The sequence below is a fragment of the Monodon monoceros genome, unplaced genomic scaffold (genome assembly GCF_005190385.1).
Source record: "Monodon monoceros isolate NGI ecotype Baffin Bay Population unplaced genomic scaffold, NGI_Narwhal_1 Super_Scaffold_3, whole genome shotgun sequence".
In the NCBI taxonomy this organism is placed as follows: Eukaryota; Metazoa; Chordata; class Mammalia; order Artiodactyla; family Monodontidae; genus Monodon; species Monodon monoceros.
This window is the reverse complement of record NW_021703780.1, coordinates 10,740,496-10,757,419: the sequence shown is the minus strand read 5'-3', so window position 1 is coordinate 10,757,419 and position 16,924 is coordinate 10,740,496. Positions and strand designations below refer to the sequence as shown.

Below are 16,924 nucleotides of genomic sequence, written 5' to 3'. Positions count from 1 at the left end.
AGTCAAGACTCATGGGGTGACTGGTTGAAGGAATTCCAATTTTCATACAATTCACCTTAGATAAAGAACTATTATGAAACTTCCAACAATTTCTTGGAGTATTTTCTGTTTCTTATTAATCCTATTATCAGAGACCATTTATAAATAATACGTCTATCATGGTTTCTGCTAGTTTACACTGGTAATGATACCTAGATATCTTCCAGCTGGCTCTCACTAAATTCTCACTAAAGTTCAATCATTTGATGGGGAAAATGTTCAACTACAAGTGGATTGCAACATTCACACCAGGAGTTTAAAATTAACCATAAAAGAAGAAATTAGTCCAAATAGAGGCCAAAGATCACAAGAGCTTCCCCGAGGGCCACTCTGCACAGACTGTCCCATGCTGGAATATCCTAGACATCCCAGCCTACTCCTCCCTGCTTGATTTCTCACTGACCACACTTAGAACTAACCACTACACATCGCTATATTCCAGCCCTGCTGAGGGTGAAGTCATTACCCTCCACATCACAGTACAACCTTTCTGGAATGCAAGGGCCAAAAAATATTTACCCCCAATGTGCTCCAGAACCAATTCTCTACCCTAAAGACAAAAGTACAAAGGAAAGAAATGCTACAAACACAGATGTCTGTGGCAGGGTTATTTATAACAACACACACCCAAGGGAATATTTTACAGTCATTAGGAAGGTGACTTGGCTATGAGCAAGAGTTCTACTCCAACGTAACATTAAGTTAAAAAATTAAAATGAGAGTGAGATCAAATTATATTTATGTAATAGGGAAGAACAAATCTGACTCCATATTAGATGTTTCTTTTACTTTAACCTTTGTATTCTATTGCTTTTGCTTTGACTTAAGAATGTTGCTTATAGCCTGAAATATACAGGAGAGCCCATTCTCAAGGCTGTGACCTTTAAGGATATAACACTTTTCCATTCATATAGAGATAAAAAGTTGCAGAACAGAGAATAGTATTTGTCTTGTTGGAAGTTTACAGGACCTACTTAGACAGCTAAAAGAACAAAGGATTGCTACACCAGGAATTTTGCAAGAACCAACCACACCCCTCCCTCACCTTGCCTTTAAAAATGTTTTGCTGAAACCCTAAAGAAGCTCAGCGTTTTGGGAGGCACGAGCCACCCATTCTCCTTGCATGGCCCTGCAATAAACCTTTCTGTGCTCCAAACTGACATTTCAGTTTGTTTGGCCTCACTGTCTGTCGGGCACACGAAGTTGAGTTATATTTTGATTTCATCTATGTGAAGTCACTATGAATGAATGTAAGCAGATATGTATAATGATCATAATTTGTAAGCATGCAAGGATGAAGGGTGAATTTTCTATTTTCAAGCTTTAATGGAATCCTTTTATTTAAAAAAAAACACCTCGAGTTTTCTTATCTAGAATCTAGATACAAAATTATGACACTAATTACCTTACATGGAGAGGCAGTTTGTGGTAATACCATAACATGACTCTTTCTCTTTTTAGAGATATTTATATATCTACGGTTAGCATTCAACACACAAGAGCCCAGTTGTCTTTACAGAACAACCAGAAACTGATGTGACTACAGCCATCAGGAAGGCCCATTATCATGAGTATCTCTGCAAATATCGACCTGACTCAAATCTATCAAGTTTCAGTCATTCATGAGGCAGGCAAGGATGATCCTCATTGTAATGGCAAATTTTCTGTTAATAAATCTTTCCAGTTGTCCATGCACGAAACAGAGTTTTGTGCTACAGTGGAGAAACTGTATAACTCTTTTTTTTCACTTAGGAATATATTATTATAAAATGATGTTGTAAAATGACGGTTCATAGTGGCTTCACAGAATCTTCATAGAAACACCTGGAACTGTAATTACCATGCTGCTCAAACTACCTCATTAAACAACCCCTTCCCGGAGGCTGGGAAGCATTTAAAGGCCCTTTTCACATGCGCCCTTGACAACCAGGTGCAGTGGTAAGAGGCAGCTTCCTACAATTTCAGAGCCTTTCACGGCTCCCAAGAAGCCAGAGAACATAAATCCTGGTACTGTGGAACAAGGCAGCCTTTCCAAGGACACGAAGATGTTGCTATGCCACAGAAGAGACATTCATTCTCTTTAGAAACTCACGCTTGGTTAATTGGAGGACAAAAATAGACTAAATGTTACAACAGTCTTCTATGCCGAAATCACATCTGCATCTGAACATCATCAGCCCTCCTCTCTTCTACTCCACAAAGACCTCTCAGAGCCTCGCTTAATTATAACTCACTGGGACTAGACAGCAAAGTCCTCTGTGGTATTTGAGGTTATCGCCCAGGTCCTCCCTCCCCAGGTCAGACTGCCACTCAAGGCCGGTTCTCCGTACACAATGCTTTCTTTCATTCATATGATTTCATGAATACCTCACCCAGTTTATATTCTATTCACGCACTGCCCCCACTCTAACTCACCCCTGGGCTAACCAAAAGAAGAAGGAAGACCTTTAAAACTGACCTTCAGAAACAATCTGATTCATGTGTGGGCTGTGTATTTTCTTATTAAGGTTACTTGATATTTGTTTTAGGCAAACAAGCCCCAAATCATAATTGATTCACTGCCTAATGTCATTCCTCTATCTCCTACAACTTTACGAGGAAACCAACACCACCACAAATCAACCGACACATAAAAGAAATCATTTTTTTAAAAGACAAGTTACTATACATCATAGAGGTATTGTTCTCTGCCTGGGAAATGCCAGCATTAATCACTGAACGCCAAGTCTTATTTCCAACATTATTTTGTTTTAATGGGATCTGCTTTCTGAATTCAAGCGTGTTTAATATCTGTCTACCTAGATATACATACATCTTAACCTTTTCACTCTTTCTGCTTCCAAGTCACGTGTAACAGTGAAATTTCCGAGCAAAGCCTAGAAGACTTCGGTGTGAGACGGGCTTGCATTCATATCGTTTAGGGCTCTACCACTGACCAGCCAAGTGACCCTGGGAAGTTACTAGCCCTAAGCCTTATTATCTTTATGTATAAAACAGATATTCGGAGTAACTGCCCAGGACTGTTAAGGCTGTGAGAACTATATCGAAGTTCATTCGGTATCTGCCATGCAGTGGGCACCCAACTATCCCCTACTACCACTGTTATTACTAGTGGTAATATGTTATTATTGTGTTTACAGTGAATAAAGTCCAAGGGAAAAGGTCAAAGAATTCTGGGGAAACACAGAAGGTGAATCTCTACAGGCAGACTTCAGAGACACTGTGGTTCGGTTCCAGATCTCTGCAATCAAGCAAATACCACAATCAAGCAAGCCACATACATTTTTTTGGTTTCCAAGTGCATATAAAAGTGATGTTTACATTATACTGGAGTCTATTAAGTGTGCAATAACATTCTAAGAAACAACATACATACTTTAATTTAAGGATACTTTATTGCTAACCGTCATCTGAGCCTTCAGCGAGTCGATCCCTGATCACCATAACAAATAATAAAAAAGTTTGAAATATTGCACAAATGACCAAAGTGTGACACAGAGACAGGAAGCGAGCAAATGCTGTTTAAAAATGGTGCCGACAGACTTGCTGGACACAGGGTAGCCACAAACCTTCAACCTGCAGAAAATGTGTCATCTTCAACACGCAATAAAGCGAAGCATGATGAAACGAGGCGTGGTTATATATTAAAGCGATAGTCGTGAGAGAAGAGTGCACACTGTAATTGGACTGAATAAGGAACTAAAATAGATGTTTGATTTCCAGTGTCCCCAAAGTGAATGATGACTCAGAGAGTCACGGTGCTTCCGGACTGGAAGCCTGTTAGGGCAGAAATGAGGCATTTGGTGCACACATACTTATTTAGGCGATGGTGGGAAGGTCCAGCCAAGGGCTAGCCTCAGGGCAGAGGCTGAACCTGCCACCAGAGATCTGAGTCCACTGCCACCATATCGATGGAGCCAGCAAATGACTGAGAATGTAATGGACTCAGGAGACATCAGAGCTTCAGATGGGACAAATGAGTCCTCCCAGAAGGAAAGGGGAGGGGAAGAATGAGAAGGGAAGGGATGTGAGGAAGAAGCATAAAGAAAGAAGAATGTGGTGAGCCCAGCCGGGAAGCGCTCAGGGCCACTGGAGCGTGGCCATCAGGGCTGGTCCAGGGAGAGGTGGCAGCAGAGCGAGAGGTGTGCTCCTGGAGGGCCTGGAGGTGGGGAAGGCATCGTGCTTGCTGGGCTGGGAGCTGACCAGGGTCACAGACAAGAACTGCGGGGAGAGGTGTCGAAGGAAGACGGAATCCATGATTAGCCAAAGAAACTGGCCCTGGGACAAAATTTCCAATCAAGACACCCAGCAGAAGTGCGGGAGAGGAGAGAGACACACAATATGAGGGCTGGGAACAAAGAAATTTACTTCTGTAAAGATGCTAAGGGACTCAACCACCATTAATGGATTCAACTGAAATGGCAGACAGTTGAGGGCTGTCTGAATGGTTTTATGAGTCTCAGTCCCGATGGCTCTTTCCACTATGCCTTGCAAGTTAACTGGCACTTCTACTGTGTTTGCAGAACAGAACTGGCCTCAGGGTCTGCAACTTATGTCCACGTGGCTTTAGAGTTTCCATTCTCCCCGCCTTGCCTGGCACGGGCCCACCTCATGCTTATTATCCTGGCAGAAATAGTAATGGCATCTCATTTTACTGTCAAAGATGCCCAGGTTTGGAAAATAAAGTACACGGTATCCTGCCTACGTCTTTCTCTACTTTTGAGCATTCTGACTTGCCACAGAGATCTGATTTTCAGATTACATGCTCGTTGCTTTTTCCCCCAAGAACACCTCTTCATACATCAGTATTTTTGCCTACAATGCAGCAAAGGAAAAACAGGATGAAGCACTTCCTCAGGGGCCACTGTGTGTGTCCACTTAATTGTAAATTCTTAGAGAAGAGGAAATACTTTAGTGACCTAACTTGTTGGTACCTAGGAAAACACGGCAGAAACTCCAGCTTGGTGGGATTGTACGATGTGTCTAAAAGCAAACTCTTACACCCAGTACCTAAACAAACATTCCCAAAATCTAAGAGGAGCTCATCAGAATTGTCATCTGAGACACACATCTGAGACATACCATCTGAGACATACCACCCAAAAACTGAAACTATGAAATAAGAAGTCTTTTGTTCCTCTTGGATGTTTGCTTACTTTTTAATGCATTTCTAGAAAAGAAATAATGGTAGATAAAACTTACAAAAAATTTACTACGTGCAAGGTATGATTCTAAGAGCTTCCACAACTAATTTTTTTTCCCCACCCTCACAGTTTTAGGAAGCGTCAGTTTTATTCCTATTTTAGTTGAGGGAACTGAACTCACACAGTACAAATAACCTGCCTGAGATAACTCAGCAGTCAGGCTGTGGGGTCTGTGCCCTAACCACTGGTCCACACGACCTCCTCACAAAGAACTCCAGATTATCTTGGAAGTCAGTGGCCAAGCAGACACCTTATGAAAAATGCTGTAAGGCCTGTGTCCTTTCAGAATCAGTTCTGCAAATGTCTAGCCCTAAATCTAGCACCTGCTCCAGAGGCCTGAGTGGTCACTGTCTGCTTACCTAATCCATGCATCTTTTGTTTCTATGTACCAAATAGCAGAAAGACATCTTGTTCTACTGCAATCATGAATGTAATGGTTTTGAATGGTATTTGTTTGCAGCCAGTGTCAATTTATTCTTTCTTAGCCATTCAACAAACAGGAAGTGTCTGTGGTGTACATGGCATTGAACTAGATACTGTGTGATACAAAGATGCGTAAGTTGTTAACCCCTGCCTCTAAGGGCATTCAAGAAAGACGTTAGGACCTCCAGGGTCGGTGCCTATTGATGAGCTTCTCTTCCTTCACATTTCAGCTTTCTAGAGATAAGTCAGAAAAGGAAAGCGTCCTGTCACACCACTGTTCAGTGCAGATGAATGATACGTTTTAAAGCATCTGAATTATGAGTTCCCACACTCATGGACCCGAAACGCAATGTAAGTGATAAGATTCCAGGTTAAGTTCAAGTTCCAACTCTTCCATTTCTAACTGGAAAGTATTTAGCTGCTCTAAGCCTCAGTTTCTTCACCTGCCAAATGGGCTTAATAACACTATGTAGGTCTGTTGTGAAAGTAAAGTAATAACGCCCGGACAGGGTCATGCACGTGTCACATTCACAGAAAACCCAACAGATTATAGCAACTGCTGTTGTTGTTGTCAATATAAAATTGTTAAAGCACAGTCTACTTGGAAAGAAGGGAATAAGGAGCACCTGCAGTTTTCTTAGACCTCAACAATGGAGGTAGCTGGCTTCCAATACTGGCACCCAATGAACCATGCTCCTGGCACTCACACCCTTGTTTCGTTTGCTCCAACAATGAGTCTGGGCTGCTCCTGTGACTTGTTTTAAGCAACAGAATACTGCAAATGGGATACTGCGCCAATTCTGGACTTGAGTCTTAACAGGCCTGGCAGCTTCTACTTTCACATTCTTGGGGGCCCTGAGTCATTCTGCTAGAGAGACCACAAGAAAAGACCACACGGACTGGCACTGAGAATGCCTGGAGGAGAGAGGCCTACAGCTCTCCCCATGGCCTGGTCAGTCTCCAAATGACTCCAATCCCATCTGCCTGCAAACACGTAAGAGACCCCAAGCGACACCAGCTGAGCAACCACCCAGCTGAGCCCAGTCACAGGACATAATACAACTGAGTTTGTTGCTTTAAGCCACTAAGTTTGGGGATGTTTGGTCCCATAGCAACTGATAACCCAAGCAACAGTGCTGCCCAAATAACCTGACCTGTGTACAACTCTGAGAAACTGAAAAGCATTCGTGGATGATGGCAAGTTCTTCCAAGGCTGGGACCTTCCAGCTTACGCTTCAATCACTGTCCTTACCTCTCCCCTTTCAGACCTATTAAACAGAGGACCTCAACAATACGGTTGGTTGGCCACCGCATTCGGGTACCCACTACATCAGGTGCTCTACTTAATGCTGGGGGACAGAGAGGCAAAGGCAGGATCGCTGTCATCAAGGACCATATAGTCTTGACATGCAAGCAAAGAGTGCTGGATAACATGCACTTTGAGAGGTAACAATGATATCTTTACAATCCCCACTCCGGGAGGGCGCCGATTCCCACAACCTTTAGCCTGTACCTCCTAGAGATGTCCTTTAAAAATAGGGCCTCGACACTTCCCTGGTGGCTCAGTGGTTAAGAATCCACCTGCTAATGCAGGGGACATGGGTTTGAGCCCTGGTCCGGAAAGATCCCACATGCCACGGAGCAACCAAGCCCATGCACCACAACTACTGAGCCTGTGCTCTAGAGCCTAAGAGCCACAACTACTGAGCACTCGTGCCACAACTACTGAAGCCCACGTGCCTAGAGCCCATGTTGAGCGGCAAGAGAAGCCACCGCAGTGAGAAGCTCGCGCACCAACACGAAGAGTAGCCCCGCTCGCCATAACTAGAGAAAGCCCGTGCGCAGCAACGAAGACACAACGCAGCCAAAAATAAAGAAATAAAATAAATTCATTAAAAAAAAAATAAAAACAGAAGAAAAAAACTCTTAAAAAAAAATAGGGCCTCTAAGTCTACTTTGCCTTCTAACCTCTAGATGTTCCCTTTGTGAGTCATGATGGATACGCAGGTAAGAAGATTCTGTGCCTGTCCATGCTCATTCTTTTTTTTTAAAGAAACTGAGTTTTCCAATCGTACAAAGAGAACTGTGATCCAGCCAGGTGCTGAAAGCTACACAACTTGATGATTTCTTATTAAAATCAGATGCTCAACAGTGCTCTGATTATTTGCATGTCTGTTTTTCCTAGTCATGAGACTTGTCATCACTGAAAAATGCGTGGAAATACAGTTATTTGGCCTCACAGTCAGTGCGCTGGTGTTTCTATTCCCCTTGGAATGCCAAAGCCATGTTAAGGTGAACTCTGCATCTTGACACAATCCAACCAATCTCAAACAAAATACACCTCCCTCAATCTCTACCCCCTTCTGGTGATTACCCTGTATTTCTCCTTCTCCCTCCCAGACGAACTCCTTAAAAGAAGAAGTCTGCTTCCTCAACTCTCACTCACACCATAACCATATGCTTTCTAAACTCCCAGCCATGCAGCTTCCCGAAACTGTTCTCCCCAAGGGCACCAGTAATGAGTTGTCACTGAACACTCCAGACACTTCTCAGTCCTGACCATTTTGCCGGGACCTGGCAGAGTGGACCCTCCTCCTTTCTTGAACTCTCTCCTGTTCTGGTCAGGAGATACCAATGGCCCCCTCCTGGTTTTCCTCCTAACTCTCTGGCGGGCCTTATCTGCCTTCCCTGTAGACTCTACTGCTGCCTGTGTTCATAACTTACAGGTCAGTGGTCCTCAGGGGGCTGCCACAACCCCTCTTTGCTTCCCATGTCAAATTCTCCTTTGGAGTTTTCATCCCATGGCTTCAACAAATATCCCTCCAACTGGGGTATCTTGGAACCACATGAAAGCCAGCATGCCCCCAAATAAAAGCTCATTTTGCCCATAAACCCGATGTAGTATGTGGTACCTCCATCCGTCTGACGGCATGTCACTGCTCAGAGAGAAACAAGAGCGTGGTTCTTATTCTTCCTTTATCCTCCACATCCAACCTGTAATCACGTCCTGCTCATTCTGTCTCCTAAATATCCCTTGCAACTGTTCACAGCCTGTAGCTCCTAATGCCACTCTTTTAGCCTAGGTTATCTTCATCTCTCCCCAACAGTAATAATTAACCACCTGCTAACCAGTTTCCTTGTTACCAGAATCAATAGACACACTTAATATTCCGTTGGATGTGACAGCAACGAGGTATCTTCTTAATTCTCTCACAAGTAAATTTTCTCTCATTACAGACACAAATATATGGAAGAAGTTATATTAACAACTTGAAAATAACATTGGGTACCACTCCAAACTTTTCCCATAGCATAGAGAATGATCTTTCAAAAAGGCAAGTCTTCTGATAGCTTCATTAGGGTAATGCATCAGGATAAAGCCCAGACTCCACAACATTCTACTAAGAACCTTTATGAGCAGACCCTTGCCCACCTCTTCAACCTCATCTCTCAGTACTCTGTACTCCTCCCTGCCCAGCAGTCCTTTCCAAACCACCACCTCTTTCCAAGCTATAGATTGCCAATCTCTCCTCATCTCTTTTCCAGGCTTTCTTACATCCTGTTCTTTCCACTGGGAGAGAAGACTTCCTCACATTCACTGTCTAATTCCTTGGTTAAACATTCATTTCTCTAGGAAACCTTTCCTGGTTAAGTTATAGCTCAGTTGGGTTTGTCTCCTTTGAGTTCCTGGAGCCCCTGCGCGTCTTCTGTTACTTATACTTTGTTGTGAGTATTGGCTTAACTACCTGTTTTTCCCTCAAGACCATAACCTTCGGGAGATGTGTGTCTGCACTGTTACCTTTTTTTAGCGAAGGTGGCAGTGCTTGGCAAATACATGAGCACAACATGCCAAGTGGGTATCGTTTCTGAACTCCCTATGGTTTACAGAAGTCTGAAATCCTAACCTCTGGCCAGGTAGATATCCTCAGCCCATCCCACACTCCTTGCTTTCCATTCTCCAGCCACTGGTCATCCTTGCTTTCCTAGCTGGCTGACCCCTGCTTCTTCTACCACAGGGCCTTTGCACATGCTGTTTCTGCTACCTGGAAGCCTAATTTTCTAAATTCCTACGCCTCCTTCAGATCCCAGCTCAAATTTCTCTTTCTTAGGAAAGTTTCCCTACTCCCTCAAGCCCCGCCCCCCTCATTCTTTCAAGTAGCTTCCCTTCACTGTCCTTATCACAGCTGTGATCTTAACCTTTACTCTTGTAATTTGACTGTCTCTCCAGAGACACCGTGCGTGCCATGAGCTCACCGACAAGGTCCGGTTTCCGCTCGCAGTCATACTCCCACGGCCAGTTTCAGTAAGTGGTAGGCACTCCGGAAAAGGTTTTTATTTTCAATTTTTTTGCCCAAGGCCCTAGGGGTGCAGGAAAGCTTAGAAGCACAAAGCGAATTTTGGCACGTTGTAGACTTCCAGGGCCAACTCTTACAGCTTATGATTTTCTTTCAAGAGGAAATAAAAGCATAACTCAGTGGCGTCTTCACAGCTTATTCCTGCCAGTTCTGCTTTTCTATAAATACAATCCTCATTTCCAAGGAATCTGGATAAGATGGCTGCAGCTGACTATTTTGGGGAGGCCCTGTCGATTCTATTTCAGAGGGGATGTTGTCATCTGTCTTTGCTCCTGGGGCAGGTGTGGAATGTGTCGTGGACCCCTGTTGCTGATTCTACAGAAGAAGTTGGACATGTCAGGCTAATTGCTTCACAGGCCCTGGACAGAGCCTCTGAGGACAGGCTGAAAGGCATGTTGAGATCTCCCCGAGGACCCATTATTTTATGTTCTATCCATTACTGTTTTACTCCTAGTGTCGTGTGATGCGGGGATGCTTCTGAGAGAAGCTTTTTGTCCTGTAGTGTTTTCTCCACCAGAGTTCAGTGCTGAAGGCCGTTTAAGGACACCAGCCTCCAGCTTACAATAGGAAGATGTCTGAGCAGCATGGGACACGGAGATCGGTCTTTGAAAAATTCATGTAATTGTTGATGCCAAAGTTAAGGAAAATGTTGACATCATAATTTTCCAATGTAGTTTTCTTATTGCTACCATGACTTACAAAGCAAGATTTCTGGGTGCACCTTTGAAAATGCTGCATACACAGACACATACATCCTGTAACTTGAGTTACAGTAAAACTACAGTATAGCTAATTCCGGCAAATTATAAAGGTAACTAACTCACTGTGGAAATAATAACAGGCCAAGTATGCATTGTATTAATGTCCTTTCATGTAATCAAGAAAGCACACAACTTTAAATACAAATACATAATATAAATGTAATATCTGGACTTATTCTTTGTATTTAAAATTGTGGAAATTATTGTACATATGAAAGGACATTACAGACACACACATATAAGACAAGTAAATGCATAACAGCTAAAATTGGCCAACCAATTAATAGTCCCACAGTCAATCCTCTTGTATATTTAGTATTTGACTCTTATCCACACATAGGAAAGTCTGTACTTCAAAGTACTATTTGAACATATATACAATTTATCATGCTAAACATCCTTAAATTGTCAGTATTTTTCTCCTTGGAGCTAAAAGCTAGCACAGAAAGTCTCTCCTTATTTCCAAAACTAAGGAATAATATTTCTGAATCCAATTAAGAACAAAGGATACTACAGTGTAAACCACTGATTTTAAAAAACCTAGAATAGCTTGTTATATCATATAACCATCCATCACGATATACAGATATGCTATAGTCTATCCTCTATTTTCTCTAATTCAGGAGCTGAATATGTCTCTTTAAAATAAAACCACATACAAAAAAATAAAATAAAATACAATAAAACCACATACAAATATGGCATTCGGTTGCCAAATTAATCAGTTTGGCCCTCGAGATCACAAGAACTTGCTAAGAATAGTTAATAATAAGAAGGATTAAAGCTGCAACTTTGCCTGTCTCATGTTTTAATTCTTTCTCTCAAAAGTTTTAAATGAAAACATTTTCAGACTTTTAATGGTTCATGAGTAGTTTGATGCCATTGTACTTGCATCCATCAAAGGACAAGTTCTCCAACATCTTTTTTTGGCTGCACTGGGTCTTCGTTGCTGCATGCAGGGCTACTCATTGCAGTGGATTCTCTTGTTGCAGAGCACGGGTTCTAGGCGCGTGGGCTTCAGTAGTTGTGGCTCGTGGGCTCTAGAGCACAGGCTCAGTAGTTGTGGCGCACAGGCTTAGTTACTCTGTGGCATGTGGGATCTTCCTGGACCAGGGCTTGAACCTGTGTCCCCTGCATTGGCAGGCGGATTCTTAACCACTGCATCACCAGGGAAGCCCTCCGACACCTTAAAAAGTCTGCACGATGGTTCAGGTGCCATTTCACATGAGAAGCACCAGACCTTCGCCCTGTGGTCTTGCCAAATGGACTACGCAAAGCTCTTGAATGCCAGGAGGAAATGCATCTGCCACCGTCATTTGGGAATTCATGCTGATAAATGGCAATTATTTAAATGGATGTTTGTATTATTACAAACCATTTTCATAGCAAAGCCAGGAAGACCATCGTAAAGGAACCTGTGGAATCTTTTTTTTTTTTTTTTTTTTTTTTTGGGACGCGGGCCTCTCACTGTCGTGGCCTCTCCCGTTGCAGAGCACAGGCTCCGGATGCACAGACTCAGCGGCTGTGGCGCACGGGCCCAGCTGCTCCGCGGCGTGTGGGATCTTCCCGGACCAGGGCACGAACCCGCGTCCCCTGCATCGGCAGGCGGACTCTCAACCACTGCGCCACCAGGGAAGCCCGGAACTTGTGGAAACCTTATTGTTATTTTTTCCAGGGCTTACAGAACATTCCCTTCTTCTTTCCTGTTCACGTCTTACCCCTCACTCTGCCTGAAAATATATTTCATTTAGATTTCTCCTCTCCAAGGCAATGATATAAGTGCCCTATTCTGTTTCACTCTTAGGGGATACAGAGGAGTCATCCATTTAGAGTTTTCCTTGCATGTAAACCTCTCAGTAGTGTTTAGAAATATGTAAGTGACCTACACATTTTATGCCACCTTAACAAGTCTGTACAATGATCAAAAGGGAGAATGCAGTCAGGTGAAGAGTGGGGTATAGTCAGGTACATGTCAGCGGGGTGACAATTTAGAAATTCATGGAATTCGGAGGTTCACTGTAATCTCAGGAATGAACAAATTATATACAGCCACGGGGCACTGAGGTTTCCATCTCAGAAACAGTCAGAAAGTGTGAAACTGGGGATGTCTACCATGAGAACTGTTTCAGATTCCAAGACCTTTCACAACTTCCCTATGTTTGTTCTTCTCTTTCATTCCCCAAAGCAGCTAACATGAAAATTCTCAGATTTGTGGACGAGTATTCATGTACAAGAAGCAGATCATCGCCTATTTCACAGTTTAGACGTGAGCCAAAGCGGGGAGAGGACCAAGAAATAGAGGAGGTGATGATTCTGAGGAAGAGGGAGAACAGGCTGAATTTTTGAGGACACAGAGGAAGAAGGAAATAAAAGCCCCAGAGTATCCCTGGAATGACCCGGGTACATAAATACCAAAATCAGGACAAAACAAACAAAAAGAATCTGCACGGCTCCTCCATCACCTCATGTCAAACCCGACAGGGTCAAATCAGAACTCTTCACGTTTCTTTCCCTATACCTCTCCCTCTGCAATGCTCTTACTTACCAAAAACTACCCACATAACGTGCCGCCATAAACACCCCACAAACGCTAAGTCATGTAAGGTACTATTCTCACCTCTATCTTACAGGTGGGAAACAGGTACAGAGTTAAATTGAGCAAGGTCATGCAGCCACCAAGTTTCAGAGCTGGGACTCGAACTCATACAGTCTGACTCCAGAGTCTGTGCTCTTCACACCCCTGCCACGCTGACTTTACCCAGATTCCTTTGCTGTCCACTAGGCTATGAACTATATAGTTATCTTTGTCATTACAATGATGCTTCACTTACTCAAGCTTTTGTCTCCATGAAATAACCTATTCCTATCTGCCAATAACCATATATAACTTGCTTCCTGCTCCTGTGTTGATTTTTATGGGAGCGGGGAAAATAAGGATGAAAAATGAGAAATGGACTGTCAACGCTAGAATGAAAGCATACAGGTATGGGAAAGGTGGAGTTCTAAGTTCAGCTATTTATAGATCAAATAGAAGTGGTGGTTTTATAAACTGCAAAGCAACAACCAAAAACCTGAGCCATGAGAACACACATAGGATCTAAAAGCCATTCTCCATCATTCTGAAGGATTACTAAACACAAGAGCAATCCGAAGGCTGGATTCTCTTCCTTTGGTTCTGACAGCCTAGGGTAATTAAATTCTACTAATGAACGTACAGAGCTGAAGTCAACAAACGCCCGATGAGAAACAAAGGAAAACATAATCTTACCTGCAGACGTGTGTTTGAACTTTTCACTCTTCTTCTTCCTCCATTTCCAAGGCTTGAAAATCCTTCCCAGGTTGGCAAACTTACTCCTCCTCCGGATGGGTGGGGTGTGGGTACCCGGGACAAGGGAGTCAGATCGCATTGCCGCCAGCCTCTCCACTTCCTCAGCTTGTTTCCCCGAGAAAGAGATGGAAAAGAGCGAGAGAAGGAAAAGTGTTAAAATGGGAGCCTCACAGATGGCCAATGCTTGCCATGGTTACAGATAACAGAAACCACATGACCCAACTTCCGTTTCTCTTTCTGCCTTTTGGAATGGAAGTCATACCAACATGTTCTAAAGGCTAGTGACAGTCAGCCCAGCCCTAGGAATTTGGAGCACCCCAACCAAATTTGCCCAGCCTTCACCTAGGCTTGAGCAAAAGGATGAGGTGTTGGAGGAGGAACAGAGCGCCCCTGACCCATCGAAGCCTCCCCTATAAGGCAGGGACAGGGCATCCAAAGAGTCAAATGACAGTCAGTGTAGCTATTGGTCCAGCACTTTCTCAAATAAGACTTGGCAGATGCCATCACTATAACACTGTCAGCTGAGAAAAGAGGAGGGAGAAAACATTTATCAACCGTCTATTCCACTGCCAACATCTCCACCACCCACAATGCTCTTTCCTACAACCATGCTTCACCCAGACCTGCAGAAGTACTAGAATCTACTGAATGAGTGCCTCCGCCTTAAAATCCACTGACCATTTTTAGAAACACTTACACTTCATGAGATTTTACAATTGCCATAATTCGTCTAGGTCTTTTTGTTCCTGGTGCTTTGCTTTAATAAAAAAAAAAAATCCTGTAAATTGAGAGTTGAGCATGACATTAGGTACCATCTAGACTAATCTCAACAGCTTGACATTTGAGGACATGAAGACTTTCAAACTCATAATGCCCAGGGGACCCTTTCTTAAGGGCCACAATCACTCTGACCGCTTATCACTTGGAATAAAACTCTTTTCCAACGTACATGAGCATCTATAGATCTCAGTGAGGTAAAGAGGCCCTGACTTGAATTTTTATGACAGGCATAATCTGAGAAAATAACCTCCTTGGCGAAATCAAGGCAGGTGGGAGGGACTTGCCGTTCCAGAAAGTCCAATTACATCTAGAGCTGCGGCCAATCCAGAACCACTCTGCTGGGCCTCTTGACACCATCCTTCAGAAAAATTTCCTGGACTTTGCAACACAGGCTGTTCTTGGAATCTCGATCTCACAGCCTGATGTTCTACCTGCTACCATCCAATATGGTTTTAACCAGGAGATTCAATCATTCAACAGATACATATGGAACCCTCAACCACGTGCTGGGCCGTGTGCAATGGTGACAGATGACGACAGGTTGGCAAAGGCTCGTGGGCAAGACAGAAAGGAAGTAGATGAATCTGAGTGACATCTGGGAAGCCAAGAGTCAACAGGACCCGGGACTGACTGGGTGGATGAGGAAGAGAAGGCAGATCATTCCTGATGGCCACGTTCACGTCGGCAGAGTGGCCCCCTTCATTCATGGAAGCTGGGAACATGGGGGACATAAATTGGGCAGGGGAAGGCAGTAACGATTTGGACATATTGCATGGCGAAGGCACTTTGAACTTTTTTTAATCCTAATTAATTAATTAATTATTTTTGGCTGCGTTGGGTCTTCATTGCTGCGCACGGGATTTCCCTAGTTGCGGCGAGCGGGGGCTACTCTTCGTTGCAGTGCGCGGGCTTCTAATTGCGGTGGCTTTTCTTGTTGTGGAGCACGAGCTGTAGGTGCGCGGGCTTCAGTAGTTGTGGCACACGGGCTCAGTGGTTGTGACTCGCGGGCTCTAGAGCACAGGCTCAGTAGTTGTGGTGCATGGGCTTAGTTGCTCTGCGGCATGTGGGATCTTCCTGGACAAGGGCTCGAACCCGTGTGCCCTGCATTGGCAGGCGGATTCTTAACCACTGCGCCACCAGGGAAGCCCGCTTTGAACTTTTGACTTGACATGGTTCAATGCATGGGTAAGCCCCTCTTTTCAATCACTGTCTTAAGTGACCACTTAATAGTGCGCCAGACACTGATTATTTCTGGAGCAGATGCACAGAAGATCTGGACATGGTTGAGCAGACTCTAGCGGAAGAGACAGAGGCATCAGTGTGGAAAACTGCTGTGACGGGGAACTCCGCCAAATTCAACGGAGGCAAAGAGGAGAAGCTGACTCTGCTTCACAGAGTTGGAAAACACCCCCCGGGCGTGCCACGTACCATTTGGGGCTAGATTTTGAAAGAAAAGGAACTGTTCTCCCCATGTGAGGAAGAGAGAGGAGTGGATTCCTGGAAATAGGAAGAGATCCAAAAGGAACAGAGAGGCCTGAAAGAACATGGCATGTCTGGGAGCTTCAAGAAACCCAGAGAAACCCAGAGTGTCAGCCAAGATGGGGAACCAGAGGTGAGAGGTGCGAGAGGGGGCTGGAGCCAGATCCTGCAAGCCTGGGGGAAGTTTATTAGGCGTTTGAGAAGGAAGAGAATTTGAAAATGGGGGTTGACATTATGAAATTCAACATATATGTTTGGAAGGCTCACTCTGCACCAGACACTTAGGCTATGTCCGTAAGCAAAACAGATAAAAATGCCAACTCGTGGAGTTTACCCTGGGAGGTAGGGTGAGCAGCAGACATTACACAGTCAAGCTAAATCAACTGTAGAGTATGGTAGAAGATACTTGCTTGGGGGAGAAAAGAAAAAAAGTGACTATGATACAAGTTAAATGAGATTAAGAGTGCCTTGGTGGAGGAGGGGCTCAATTTTAATTAGCCTGACTGAGAAGACCTACCACCAGGACACAACCAGATGTGCTTCTTAGGAGTATCA

General features: G+C 43.9%; 1 protein-coding gene across 1 annotated transcript in view; it reads right to left on the bottom strand.

The window, feature by feature from the left end:
• The window catches only part of PHACTR1 (phosphatase and actin regulator 1), a 535,135-nt gene that overhangs the window by 187,629 nt on the left and 330,582 nt on the right, over positions 1–16,924 (bottom strand). The window contains 1 exon segment of the mRNA XM_029242440.1: positions 14,051–14,215. Within this exon segment, the coding sequence (XP_029098273.1) occupies positions 14,051–14,215 (165 nt within the window).